Source organism: Vespa crabro, chromosome 12, assembly GCF_910589235.1.
Source record: "Vespa crabro chromosome 12, iyVesCrab1.2, whole genome shotgun sequence".
Classification (NCBI taxonomy): domain Eukaryota; kingdom Metazoa; phylum Arthropoda; class Insecta; order Hymenoptera; family Vespidae; genus Vespa; species Vespa crabro.
Window position 1 is genome coordinate 6,422,271 of NC_060966.1, and position 12,640 is coordinate 6,434,910.

General features: G+C 34.5%; 6 protein-coding genes across 8 annotated transcripts in view; 2 read left to right on the plus strand and 4 right to left on the minus strand.

Annotated features, from left to right (window-relative positions):
* LOC124428455 (RNA-binding protein Musashi homolog 2) overlaps window positions 1-3,344 on the minus strand; it is a 94,190-nt gene extending 90,846 nt beyond the window's left edge. Inside the window, exon 1 of one of the 2 annotated variants that reach the window (XM_046972493.1) lies at window positions 3,200-3,344. The gene's annotated coding sequence lies outside the window, so the exon portion shown is untranslated. The remainder of the gene's footprint in view (window positions 1-3,199) is intronic. The other variant, XM_046972495.1, reaches the window with a different exon arrangement.
* Window positions 3,345-3,876: 532 nt separating this feature from the next.
* On the plus strand, window positions 3,877-6,039 carry LOC124428453 (protein phosphatase 1 regulatory subunit 21). Of its 2 annotated transcripts, XM_046972485.1 has the most exons (5): window positions 3,878-4,125; window positions 4,242-5,090; window positions 5,164-5,310; window positions 5,403-5,636; window positions 5,702-6,039. In XM_046972485.1, exons 1-5 carry the CDS (start codon window positions 4,063-4,065, stop codon window positions 5,726-5,728), a joined length of 1,320 nt encoding a protein of 439 aa, XP_046828441.1. In that variant the 5' UTR covers window positions 3,878-4,062; the 3' UTR covers window positions 5,729-6,039. The 2 variants fall into 2 exon arrangements, with proteins under 2 accessions (XP_046828442.1, XP_046828441.1); XM_046972486.1 differs by lacking the exon at window positions 5,702-6,039 and having other exon boundaries at window positions 3,877-4,125; window positions 5,164-5,324.
* A 10-nt stretch (window positions 6,040-6,049) lies between these two features.
* LOC124428464 (iron-sulfur cluster assembly 2 homolog, mitochondrial) lies at window positions 6,050-7,352 on the minus strand. The gene is made up of 3 exons (XM_046972518.1): window positions 7,015-7,352; window positions 6,597-6,818; window positions 6,050-6,523 (listed from the first exon to the last, which is right to left on the minus strand). Exons 1-3 carry the CDS (start codon window positions 7,089-7,091, stop codon window positions 6,346-6,348), a joined length of 477 nt encoding a protein of 158 aa, XP_046828474.1. The 5' UTR covers window positions 7,092-7,352; the 3' UTR covers window positions 6,050-6,345.
* Window positions 7,353-7,504: 152 nt separating this feature from the next.
* On the minus strand, window positions 7,505-9,007 carry LOC124428462 (transmembrane emp24 domain-containing protein bai). Its single transcript, XM_046972516.1, has 5 exons — window positions 8,680-9,007; window positions 8,362-8,491; window positions 8,186-8,256; window positions 7,973-8,099; window positions 7,505-7,876 (listed from the first exon to the last, which is right to left on the minus strand). The coding sequence occupies exons 1-5, from the start codon at window positions 8,857-8,859 to the stop codon at window positions 7,755-7,757; spliced, it is 630 nt and encodes a 209-aa protein (XP_046828472.1). The 5' UTR covers window positions 8,860-9,007; the 3' UTR covers window positions 7,505-7,754.
* Window positions 9,008-9,550: 543 nt separating this feature from the next.
* Window positions 9,551-11,088, plus strand: LOC124428461 (protein SGT1 homolog). The gene is made up of 5 exons (XM_046972515.1): window positions 9,551-9,726; window positions 9,815-9,925; window positions 10,080-10,281; window positions 10,364-10,563; window positions 10,676-11,088. The coding sequence occupies exons 1-5, from the start codon at window positions 9,685-9,687 to the stop codon at window positions 10,781-10,783; spliced, it is 663 nt and encodes a 220-aa protein (XP_046828471.1). The 5' UTR covers window positions 9,551-9,684; the 3' UTR covers window positions 10,784-11,088.
* Window positions 10,924-12,410, minus strand: LOC124428458 (mitochondrial potassium channel-like). Its single transcript, XM_046972507.1, has 2 exons — window positions 12,082-12,410; window positions 10,924-12,013 (listed from the first exon to the last, which is right to left on the minus strand). The coding sequence occupies exons 1-2, from the start codon at window positions 12,259-12,261 to the stop codon at window positions 11,279-11,281; spliced, it is 915 nt and encodes a 304-aa protein (XP_046828463.1). The 5' UTR covers window positions 12,262-12,410; the 3' UTR covers window positions 10,924-11,278.
* Between the last annotated feature and the right edge of the window lie 230 nt (window positions 12,411-12,640).

Here is a 12,640-nt window from a genome sequence, read left to right on the forward strand (position 1 = left end):
ACCTTTATTAGTGAAACCGAATTGCCTGATGAGGCCTCCAAGTTGTGGTCGGTTGGCAAATATATCAGTATGACGAACGACGAGCGAGAGAGATAGCGATAGAGAGAATGAAAGGGTGAGGAGACAAGGGAGATGGAGAGAAAGAGAGTCCCAGGAGGACATCCTGTAATTTGACATTAGCCGTCTTCCGTCAGCGTCGCTAGCTTAATTACATTCCACGATGATGCTCCTCGCTTATTGTATCCTTGAACGAAGTTATGCCTCTGACGACGAAAGAGCCGAACGAGAAGAGAGTAGACTCGGACGAGAAAATTGGAACGGTCTCTGGTGACGATCGTCGTTCACCTAACTATATTCGATAGAGTAGAGTAGAAAATTTGAAAATTCCTCTCGAACAAGAAAAATAGGAAAGAAAAAAAAAGAAAAAAAAAAAAAAGAACAAACGAGAGATCGTGGGATCGAAGCAGCGGGTTAAAAAAAAATCCTGTGGCTAGAATATTAGATAGATGATCGAGTGTCGATCTAATTTTAGAGAGTACCTAACGATGGACCGAACCCAGAAGGGAGAGGAAAAGGATAGCTTTCTCTCTTCCTCTCTAGCACACGATGAAAAGGGAAAACAGGCTTGCTTCCCTGCCCCGTACGACATACAACGTACGGTAGCATAGAAAAAGCTGCTCATTGAAGCTTGCGAGGACGGAAAATCGAAGCGATCGACGTCAACCGAGGCTCCTCGTGGCCGCACCAAGAGCTTTGATCGCTCGGCCGAGCCTTCTTTCCCGAGCTAGAAAGAGATACGAATAGACGCGGGATCGAGTGTAATTGCGGGACGATCAGAAAAAGATAGAAATAAAGAGACGATCCGCGTACGAACATGCGATCGTCATTCGGTTTGACTCCTCGATGACAATTGCCACGACTAATTTCGAACGAATATCCATCGAAATGGACGTAGTTTGCTTCAATTTTTTGTCGCAACGAGATGAAAATTATTCTGAGATAAGATGCTAAGAGCGGTTTAGTTTTTTTCCCCCCTAAACTCTTCTCTCTCTCTCTCTCTCTCTCTCTCTCTCTCTCTCTCTCTCTCTCTCTCTCTCTCTCTCTCTCTATCTCTGTCGCATCGGAAATTCGATGGTAGGCACGATAAATAGCCTTCGATGACGTCGTAGGATCCTTTTTTTTTCACTTCCATCGGACCACGACCGTGTCGCACTTGAATGACGTTACGTTATACGGTCTCTAAACGCGACGATAGAAAAATACATATACGAGAGACGATTTAATAATTATCGGAAACCTAAGAATATCTTATTCGATCGATAAGAAAGTTGGTTGAATTTTATGATCCTAAATGTCCGCCATTAAATCATAATACTAGATAGAAACATACTTCTCCCACGCAAAACGTCCGAGATATAATCGTTTATCCAATAGCGAAGATATTAGAAATATTTGGAAGAACGTTGGATATATATATATATATATATACATACCTAATGATCGTTTCTAGACTAACCGCAAGATCGTTTTACCATAAATTACACGACCACCACGAATGCCGAAATAGTTTGCGAGAGAATCTATGAACGGCTCGACTGGAAACGAATGTACCTTCGCAAGTATTTGCATTAAGATAACGAACTTTGAACTAATGAGCTCGTCTAATGTCACGAGGAAATAGTTTCGGAAAAGAAATAGCGATGATTCATTCTTTTCGAAAAGCTACAAATAAAAAGTACAAAAATAAAAACCTGTTGCAAAAAGAAAAGAAAAAAAAAATAATCAAAACTAAATTTTGATTCAAAAGGAAAATTATTTTTCACTTGGTATAGGCGAATAACGAGGCTTGCAAGAACGTTTAAATGAACGTTAGGACTCTCTTCCTCTCGGTTCGTCTTATAAAATCTCTTCGTTTCAACAGTCGTCGCTCGTTTTCCACCTCACGCTCGAATCGCCTTCTGCATACCTAAATATGTAATTAGCTCCGCGTATAATTTCACTTGGAGGACGGTATCGCGTTCCGCATAAACACCAACGGCCGATAAGAAAAGAATAGAACGAAGAGAGAGAGAGAGAGATGGAGAGATGGGGCACGTAATTAGACACGAATGACGCCTTTGCACATGTTACTACAAATGTGCAATCAAGTAAAAAGAGAGAGAGAGAGAGAGGGGGAGAGATAGAATCAAATACGGAAAGTGTAGAAAAATCTTATCGGTTGGTAAGAAACCAATGAACCTGGACAAAGATGAAGAACAGAGAGAGAGAGAGAGAGAATATAAACCATCGTTCCTAACAGACTTTTAGAATGTTTAATAAGCGACATCAGCGTGTCTGCGGCTTTCACAAAAGCGAAAATGTAAATTCAGCGTTTTCGTCGACAGAAAAGGCTTGCAGGAGCCTTCGGAGGGTGGAGAATGTTCCCTCTTGTATAACCGGCATTAAAATTGCAAACTGTGCAATGGACTGTCTTCCCGTTCCTTCTCTCTCTCTGTCCATATATATATATATATATATATATATATATATATATGTATGTACGTATGTGTGTGTGTGTGTGTGCACGCGCGTGTATATACATATCACCAATCTTCTTTATCAGCAATCAAACTTGTCTTCGGAAGTCTCCAAGTATTGACACGCGAATAACAGAATCGAAGGACGATACAAAACGAGAGCAATAAAAGCTGCTTATCTTCCAAGTTATAAATCGTAAGACTTCAATAAATATATCATGCACGCAATTCCTGTTATATCGGGAACTTTCCAGTTCATCCTCTTACGTACATTCGTCGATGAAATTCCGGATATAACTGATAAACAGGATTATATATTCTATGTTTTTCGATTACATATGAATTTATATTTCCTTCAATTCAATGTAAGGTTAAACGAACAAAGAGCGAATACTTCGCATTGTAATCGTGTTTACGATTTTCACAAGATGCTGACGTAACGTGCTTATACGTATTATATACGTATATAGATTTTGTAATCGATTAATAAACAAGGGCAACAAAAGATGATAATTTATTTTAATCGACTAACGCATCGAAATATTTTACATATATAAAATACGAAGAACGAAAGGATTATCTATCGAAAAATTGTTCATCGAATAGCCGTGATAGTATTGCAGAAACAAAGGGGGAAACTGAAAGAAAAAGACATATTTTGATATCAATATTGTTTCTATTACCTCCTTGAGATCCTTCGTAAACGAAATGAGCGTTTTTGCGTCCGAGAGCTCTCCGAAACTATTCTTCCAATCCTGAATTATAAAGGAAAAACTTGCAGATAAGTTGACGCAACTAGAAGAAATTGGCCGGCCGGCGCCATATTTGCGTTCGCGCGTTCCATATGATCGTGCCGATCGACGCGACCTCTTGGCAACGCTATCTATCGGCGAAATGAAGAATATCATTAACTCGGAGGAACGATATTAAACATGGCATTTTTTCTTTTTAAATTGGCCGCTAGTATTGTCTAGTATTACAGCTGACAAAAGTCATACGTAATCGTTAAAAAGACGTGAACGAGCGAGAAAGACTTTTGGCAAACTTTTCTAAAGATAAAAATCCATTATTATTGGATCATATCGCGTTCCATATTACCAACAATTGTTCGAAAGAAGTGAATTTTTCAAGTCCACGTGGGCTTTCTTTTTCGTCCGAATAAATCTTTCCTACCGTCGGTAAAATACCGATCGAATTCCTTATGCATCCAAAGTGTGATCGACTCATTCCCGATTTGCGCCGTATCTTGGTGCATCATGCTCTTGCACTTCTCAGTATCAAAATCGATATATATATATATATATATATATATATATATATATATATATATACACACACACACACACATATATATATATATGTATATGAGAGGTAGTGAGAAAAAGAGGGACGTTTTCCCTTAAGCTATTGCATGTTTCCTAGCTTGCTGTAAGCTTTCGTAACTGTCAAGATACGCGGTCACAGTCTGGCTTCCGTTCGTTACTCTCTGCAGAGACTTGTGAACTATTCGCCGAAGGTGCAAAGACGGTGGACAAATAACAAAGTTATGGAGGGAGTCGACGGACAATTGCAAACGAAATATCAAAAGATGGCCACGGAATATTCGAAAGTGAGTAAATACATATATTCCAATACTTTTGTTTAGCACCCGTTAGTTTGGACCTCGTACGATACGTACGACGTATTATTTTCGAACGATAACAAAAATAAGTACTTCATTTGCAGATTTGTGCTCAGGCGAACGTTTTAAAAAAAGCTGTGATCGATGAACAAACGCGTAATGGGGAAATACGAGAACAATTAAAGGAGAAAGAGATAGAATTGCGTAGAGCGGAGCAAGAAATAGATAGTCTAACTTTTCGCAATCAACAGTTGACCAAACGAATAACTGTATTGCAGGAAGAACTGGATAAAGAACAAAACAAATCTAGGAAGGGTAAAGGCAAGATATCGGATAACAATACTCAAGTAGCTACCTCGTCGAAACATATCTTGGATGAAGAAGTTCAAAAGAAGGCAATTGAAAATGCCAAATGGATGATAGAAATAATGGAAAGGAATTATGAAATTGAAGGTTTAAGGGAAGCATTATATGAGTTGGAATATAAATTGGATCTCGTTGAAAAATCTAAGGTAGAATTATGTTGTCAGCATCGCAGAGAAATTGACAAGTTAGAGACGGAGAGAAATGATTTACAAAGGAAACTTCATGAGAAGCAAAGGCAAGAAGAAACTATATCGTGCTCCAGTACGGAAGGCAAGAGGGAAGGATATGAGTGCGAACAAAGAGGAGCAGGAGTTTCTAATCAAGTAGATACTTCTCCCGTTTCATCCCCGTCTCCCTCGCGTAGATCGTCCAAATCTTTTAACGATGGTAAAATTCCAAAATTAACCGACGAAAGAGGGTGCTATTACGAGCCCTCGAAATCTTACGACATAGAAAAAGAATTGCACCATTGGAAAACACAATATCACATCGTTAAGATCAAATGCGACGAGTACGAACGAAAAGAGCAAGAAACAAATAAAGCGGTTGCAAGGGAATCCCTTAATCCCGTGGAAATAAATAATATGGTTTTCTTTTCTTTCTTTCTATTTCAGAATCCTCATATGACCGATCGTCTAATGTTTCTTGGGTTATTCGCAGATTGGAAAATTACACTCGCCATTTGCATTACCCAAGGAAATAGAAGCTCGCGAAGCGAAAATAAGAGAGTACTTTCTTGATGAGATAAACAAATTGATAATGGAAAAGCACATTTGTCATGTTAAAAATTTGGCCATGGCTGCTAATGTTATTATTATATTGTTAAGCTCTTATTAATATTGATATTCTAGTTGAGGTGCATAAACGTTTATTAAACAAATAAATACCCTATGTTTTAGGACGAGGTGATGCACGCGCATTTAGATACGTGCGAGTCGAAAAGAGAAAAATGTGAGCTGGCACTTTCGGAAGCCCTCTCCAATTGTAATAGCCTGCAAAAGGATAAAGAGACGCAAGAGGGAAATTATAAAGCGCAGCTCAGTACAATGAGCGAACATCTTGCTAATATGAATGATAAGCTTATTTGTCAGACGGAGGAAATCCAACAATTAAAATTTGAATTGGCAAACAAGGTAAAAGGATGATATTCAATGCTCTGTCGTATCATATTCTTAACGCATTCCCTATTACGTTGCAGAACAATAGAAAAGGAAAACAAAAGTGATTTATACTTGGTTCCCGAGCATCGACATCAGAGGCATTCCATCGATAATATTAGTATAATATTCACAATCACGATAATCGTGTTCATTGATCAATTTATAATTATGTATATAAATATGTGTGCCTGTGCGTGTGCGTGTGCGTGTGCATGTAAGAAATTCATGCCAGATGAACAACGCCATTTACTATCCTCATACTCAGATTTGTGTTATGCTATTTATGAAAGCAAAAGAAAATATTACCATTGAATATGTTCTTTGACAATATTATGTATGAAGTATTAGATAGGAAATATATGAATATCAAAGACAAGACACTTCTCTTTCGGTTTCCACAAGTATCTCAATATTTTACAAACAATAATAATCCTATGTTGTACGCTTTATACATTATTAAATTTTTTATCTACAAAGATAAACTTACACTTACAACGTACCTTCACGTAAGTTTCTCGTTCAGTGGGATAGCTACGTATACGTAATATATTTACAATAATAATTAAGATGGAGAGAGGGAATAAGGTCGTACGTGAAATTGCAGAGATTTATAAGTTATGTTATACATACAAGGTAGATCCCTAACCATTATCTAGCTACAAAATAATATATCGAAAGAAAATTAATTCATTTTAATGGAAAAACTAGCACCGCAACTACATCCCTGTTCTGCTAAAGGATTATTGATTATCCTAAATGCAGAACGTATTAACTCTGTATGATATTCTACAGTCGCCCCTTTTATATATTCTAAAGACGTCGAATCTATAATCACCTTAGCACCATCCTTTTGAAATATTCTGCAACAAAAATATATATCTATGTCACACTTTCAGCAGTCGTCGTGGGCTATAACACATTCTTAACTCCTACTTATCGTCTTCGTGTATGCTTGAATCCAAATCAAATTTATATTGAAATCCGGAACAGCCTCCACCTTCTACGGTAACTCTCAAACATGCATTCTCGTTTGCTATTTCTTTTAGACGTTTCACACAACTATCGCTGATAATCAATGCATTTTCGTTGTCAACAGCAGTATTCGAGGAGAATCCATTAAGTGACAAAGTCGTGTGGATATTGCACCATGGTGCACTGTGGATTTTTGACAAACTTTATCACCATAATAGATTTTACAAGAAATCTTTATTACTAAAGAAACGACTTATGATTTATGAACCTTCCTTCTTCAATTTTAAATCGTGTAAATGTCGTTGCGCAAAAATTCGACAAGTACGAAATTTTTTTCATAATAAAAATCTAATTATCAAAGAGGTACGCGTTAACTTACGTTAATAAACGAGAAAAGTATCGGTTAGATGCAAAATTGGACGAAAGACCCCAAACCGCGCGTCTCAGTTTCGCCATCTTTCTAACCTAAACGGGTTAGACGACGAAATCGATTTAAATCTTGGTTATGTATGCGACCCAAGAGCTAATGCTCGACGATAAGAGCTAACTTCTTAGACGTTAAACGCACGTGTTCACACCGAGAGAAAGTTTAATTGGTCGAAGGGGAAAAACATGGCTAACCTCACTTTTTATGCCATATCAGCGGGCGTTTTCAAATCGCTTATCATTTACCTAATACGATATATTAAATTTTTTTTAAAACTCAATGGATCAATTAATATGGATTAATTGATATAAATAATATGGATTATTTGAGGATAATGTAAATTATGAAGGACAAATGTATTCATTATTTTTTTTTTTTTTTTTATAAATTTTCATTAAATACCGGCCAAATTAATGGTAATATTTAGATTAAAATACATTTGTCACTTGACAAATTCAATATGCGTGTCTTTAATCAAAGTTATACAATCGAGAATAGAAAACTTCAAATTTGGATTGAGACGATTGGATATCACTTTGTACAACAATCTTAACGATACGCATGACATATTCAGGTATTTTTCATACAATTCGATTATTAAAAAAATTATTTGACATTTCCAAAATGTAATTTCACGCGGAATTGCAACATATCGTTGAATATGTTATTACCAAATGGAAAGAATACATTTTTTACTCTATCAATTTCTTCGCTCTGAAAAAACGTCTTAAATAAGCCACCTGCAAAGTAGAGAGTAATATAAGGCAAAATATAGATAATATACTTAAATACAAGACACGAGCATTGGTTGTCTCTGAAAGAAAGAAAATGAGTGTGTTAATATTATTTTTACATTTCAATTATACCAATGTCTTGATCTTGATAAATAAAATTAAAAATCTGATTATACCATTAGTATATCTCATTTCCTCTTCGTTCTTTCGCATTCGCGCAAAATCTTGTACTATAACTTCGGATAAATCTTCCAAGCGTTTTAATTCTACTTCCACGGGTTTCAATTTGGCTGCTTCCGCGATCTGGATTAATAATAATTCACATATGTATACACATGAACGTTCTCATTATGAAATTGAAACAGCTTTATATTATTAATTTTACTTACGCCTTCGTAATTTTTCGTTTCAATGCCACGTTTTGTAACAAGCGTAATTTCTTGTTTCATACCACGTTGATCTGTTGGAAAAGTTTCTATTAACAATTTTTGACATAATCCCGAACGAGTTATTATCATTTTGATACGTAATAAAATATACTCTAGTTATAACTTTGATTACTTACGACTTGGCACGTGCGAAATGAAACATACTTCAAAGGTATCCGCTGTTTCGGTAATAAATGAAAACTTTAACAATTTTGCATGTGGAATATCTTCTTTCTGAGAAAGTATATGTCCTTTGGTATCTCTGATCTAAAACATTACAAATTATAATATTACTTATGGATAAGTAATTTCTATGCATAAGAAGGTAATAATGCATGATCGTCATTTCGTAATAGCAATAAAAAAAAGCAGCACTGCTGGAATAAACTAAATATATATTGTAGGTTAGTCTTATATAATCTATGAGCTTTTCAAGAAAAGAAAAGAGTAAGTACCACGTAATCAACTTTTTGACCCATTGCTTCGGAAACATCGTATTCTCCTGTAACCATTACGTTTGCTTGAACATCTTCTTTTAAACACTTGTGAGTATTTGGTTCCAAGTACCAGCTGATACAGTTGACATTGGTTACCATTAAAATTAGAAGAATTATTCCAATGTTGATATTTTTCATTGTACTTTAGTTCTATTCGACGACAACAATAAACAACTTTCTCTTAAATAGTTGATAGTAAATCGATATTTTTCTAAAAAGATTATAACATGTATTGCTCGTTTGTCAACATTCTGATGAGTTGGCAGCCATTAGGAGTTATGTGGAATTTATAATAATGTATTAGGTCGCACCCCTATGTGACGTTACTATCGAGAAAAGACTTATATATATATATATATATATATATATATATACGAAAAAGAAATACTCCTTAGCGTTACGCGCTATATTGTCTATTTAATATGTAACGTAACATCATAGGCCTCTGCATAATATCATATGAGGGTGATAAATTGGAAATGTTTTTCTTTTCTTCCTTAAAAAAAAAAAAAAAAGAAAAAAAAGAGAGAGAGAGTTGGCAGCACTGTTTGCGTTAGCATAGAAATTCAAGCTTTTAAGTAATTATAAACGGTGGTAAATGCACATATTTTTAATAGGACATACATTTATTTGCTGTCAGTTTGCATAGAAAATACCAAGTTTAAATTAAAAGGAAAACGAAAGAAAAAGAAAAATCAATACAACTATTGTAGAAACGATAAAAGTATTCTATTTAAAAATGTCATTTCCAATAGCATTTTATTTGGCAACCAAACGAAGGTTCGAGCATCTGATTGGTCATTGAGTTCATACCAACGTTAAAAAATTGTCTACAATTGGTGATACTAGCGAGCAGATCATTTAGAAGGGGTTCGTTCAGAGTAATGTGAATTTTCGAGAAATTCTCTTGAAGAAAGCTTGCATTTGTCAGTGCTTCAAAGCTCGAAGAATAATAGTTATTAAATGGCTAGTGGAGATGGATCGATTAAAACGCAAGATAATGATGTAAGAATGTTATTGCTGTTATTAATAAAATTTCTTTCAGCGATTTGTGTACAAAAAAAATCCTACATAGTTGATCTTTTTGTTATAGATGCCAGTCCCGAAGATCAAACATGATTGGTATCAAACAGAAACACATATTATTATCACGATTCTCGCCAAAAATACAGAAAATTTAAAAATTTTCTATGAAAAGACGACGGTATGTAAGAGCATTATTTAATTATATATTACTTTCTTACTGTTCAAAAAAAAAAAAAATATATATATATATATATATATATATATATATATATATATATATATATACTGCATACATGCATATGTCCATAAAAAAGTGTTGTAACAATTGTTAGCTAAGCGTATCTGCCAAGCTACCCTCTGGTAGTGATTATAGCTTGGAATTGGATCTGGCTCATCCGATAGTACCAGATCAATGTTCGCACAAGATTTTACCATCTAAAATAGAGATAAAATTGAAGAAGCAAGATGGTATAAGATGGGCCATTTTAGAGGGAAATCCAGTTGATAAAAATTTGGTAGAACCAATACCTCAAGGTAAATTCAATAGTATTAGATTATCTTTTGGCTAATTGATTTTGTGCATTATTTGATATATTAAAAACTAATGATTTCAAAGAAATACTCCAAAGTGGTAATCAACCACCAAAGTATCCCAGTTCCTGCAAAAAATCCAGAGATTGGAATAAGGTAGAAAAAGAAATTGAAAAACAAGAAGCAGAGGAAAAACCTGAAGGAGAAGCTGCCGTTAATGCCCTTTTCCAACAGATATACGGCAGTGGTTCTGACGAAGTCAGGCGTGCAATGAACAAATCCTTTGTAAGTAGAATGTTTAATAATTAACAAAGTCTACATGAAATATAGTATTGTGCACTTGTGTATTTGAAAATGTGAAGGTCGTGTGATTGATTTTGTTTTTTTAATAAAACAGCTAGAATCAGGTGGTACAGTTTTAAGTACAAACTGGTCGGTGGTAGGTAAAGGAAAGGTAGAAAGGAAACCACCAGATGGGATGGAATGGAGATCTTGGAATTCATAAAAAATTTACTTACACACACACACACACACACACACACACACACACACATTACTCTTGCAATTTTTTTGAGACTTTATAGAAAACTTCTTACTTGCAATTAAATTATAAGCAAGTTTAATTGTAAAAAAATTTCTGTATTGTGCGTATCCCTATTTTGATTTAATTTATTTATTACATAAGGAAATCACCTATATACATAGACGGAACTTTATATCGTTTAAATATACTCCCGTTTAATACATTAATACTAAATTATAAAAAGGACCTGTAAAAGGGCGCAAATAAAATAGTTTCTTGAATTAGTATTTCAACCAATGCAAGATTTACCTTAAGTCTATAAAAAGTTCTGAAAATGTTGATAATTCTACTAAATACAGAATTAAATATTTAATAAAATAAGAAGAGAAATTAAGTTATTATCATGATAATATGACTAAGTGTGCCTAGTACTGAAAGTAACGTAGAATGAAATGGTTTAACAAAAGCCCAGCTTCTTCAGAATCCGATTAATCCTTTTAGAATCCAAACGGCCGAAATTACATAGATACCCCATTTGTCAGCATTAAAGTATCTATTCGTAGCTTGCGATTCCTCTTTATTTACTGCTGATAATTTTTCATCGACGTGTAGTTGCAAAGAATTGAAACATTTCGTAATGACAGATTTATTGTTTTCTTGTACCTCTGATATAGCTATCCTCATATCATCTATTCTTTTATTATTATATATCGTTGAACATATTAGCGATAATACAGCGGCAATCACAGATGCCAATATAGATATATATTTGTACCTTTGAGAATTCATTGTTTGCGCATCATGATATTCCTTAATAGCGGTTGTCAATTGTACAAAGTAATCTTTTTCTTCCTCTTCCAATAAGGTTAATTTTTCACTAATTACAGTTTGCTCTTGAAGATTTTTATTTTCCATTATTGTTAAACTTACATATTTCGGATCATCCCTCTTTATCCTTAGCAACTCATCATATATTTCTTTCATCTTATTATTTATTATAAACAATTCTCTACGAAAATAACGTCTCTTCTCTTGGCATTTGCATAAATGATCTTGCATTAAAAGTACTTGCTGTCTGCATTTCTCCACAGTATGTAGACCTACCAATTGTTGATACCATTGCCACCAAGTAACGAGTCTGTGTGGCAATGGTTTTTCTGGTTTCATTGGTACGGCTTTCAAATCTTGTATAATGGTAGCATTATTGATACTCTAAAATTGTTATCTGTAATCTGTATCATGTAAATAGTATACCAAACATTCTTTACTTCTATACTTACATTCGTAACATGATTTCGCGTTTTCTTCATTGTATTTTCGAATATTGCATTTACGTTTGTTACTTTTTTATACATGTCTCGTACATTTTTTAACTTAAAACTGTTTGCAAAGTTGAAAACTTTATGCCCATCTAATCTTTTGTTTATAAGTTTGATGAACTTTTCAATATTATTTGCCATTTTAATGAAAATATTAATGTATCGGAGCTGGGATGGCGATTAAAAATTTATGGAATTGTTATGTCAAATTATAATAGTGGTTTCGCCATGAGGCAAACGTTCCGATATGACTTATCAACTTTACATTGATCTTTCGCCACATATATATCGCCGCGCCATCTGATTACAGGCAGATGGACTAAAACGTTTTAAAAACTTTTCTATACGTTAACGACTCTCTCGAAGATTGATAATAGTTTATAAGATTTGGACGGATTAAGATAATATCGAACATATAAATGTTAGATAAATATTAGCTAAATTGGTGGCAATACTATCGTCGCGTAAATTTGAACGATCGCTTTCTAACTTTGGATTATAATGGAGTCGCTAAACTATC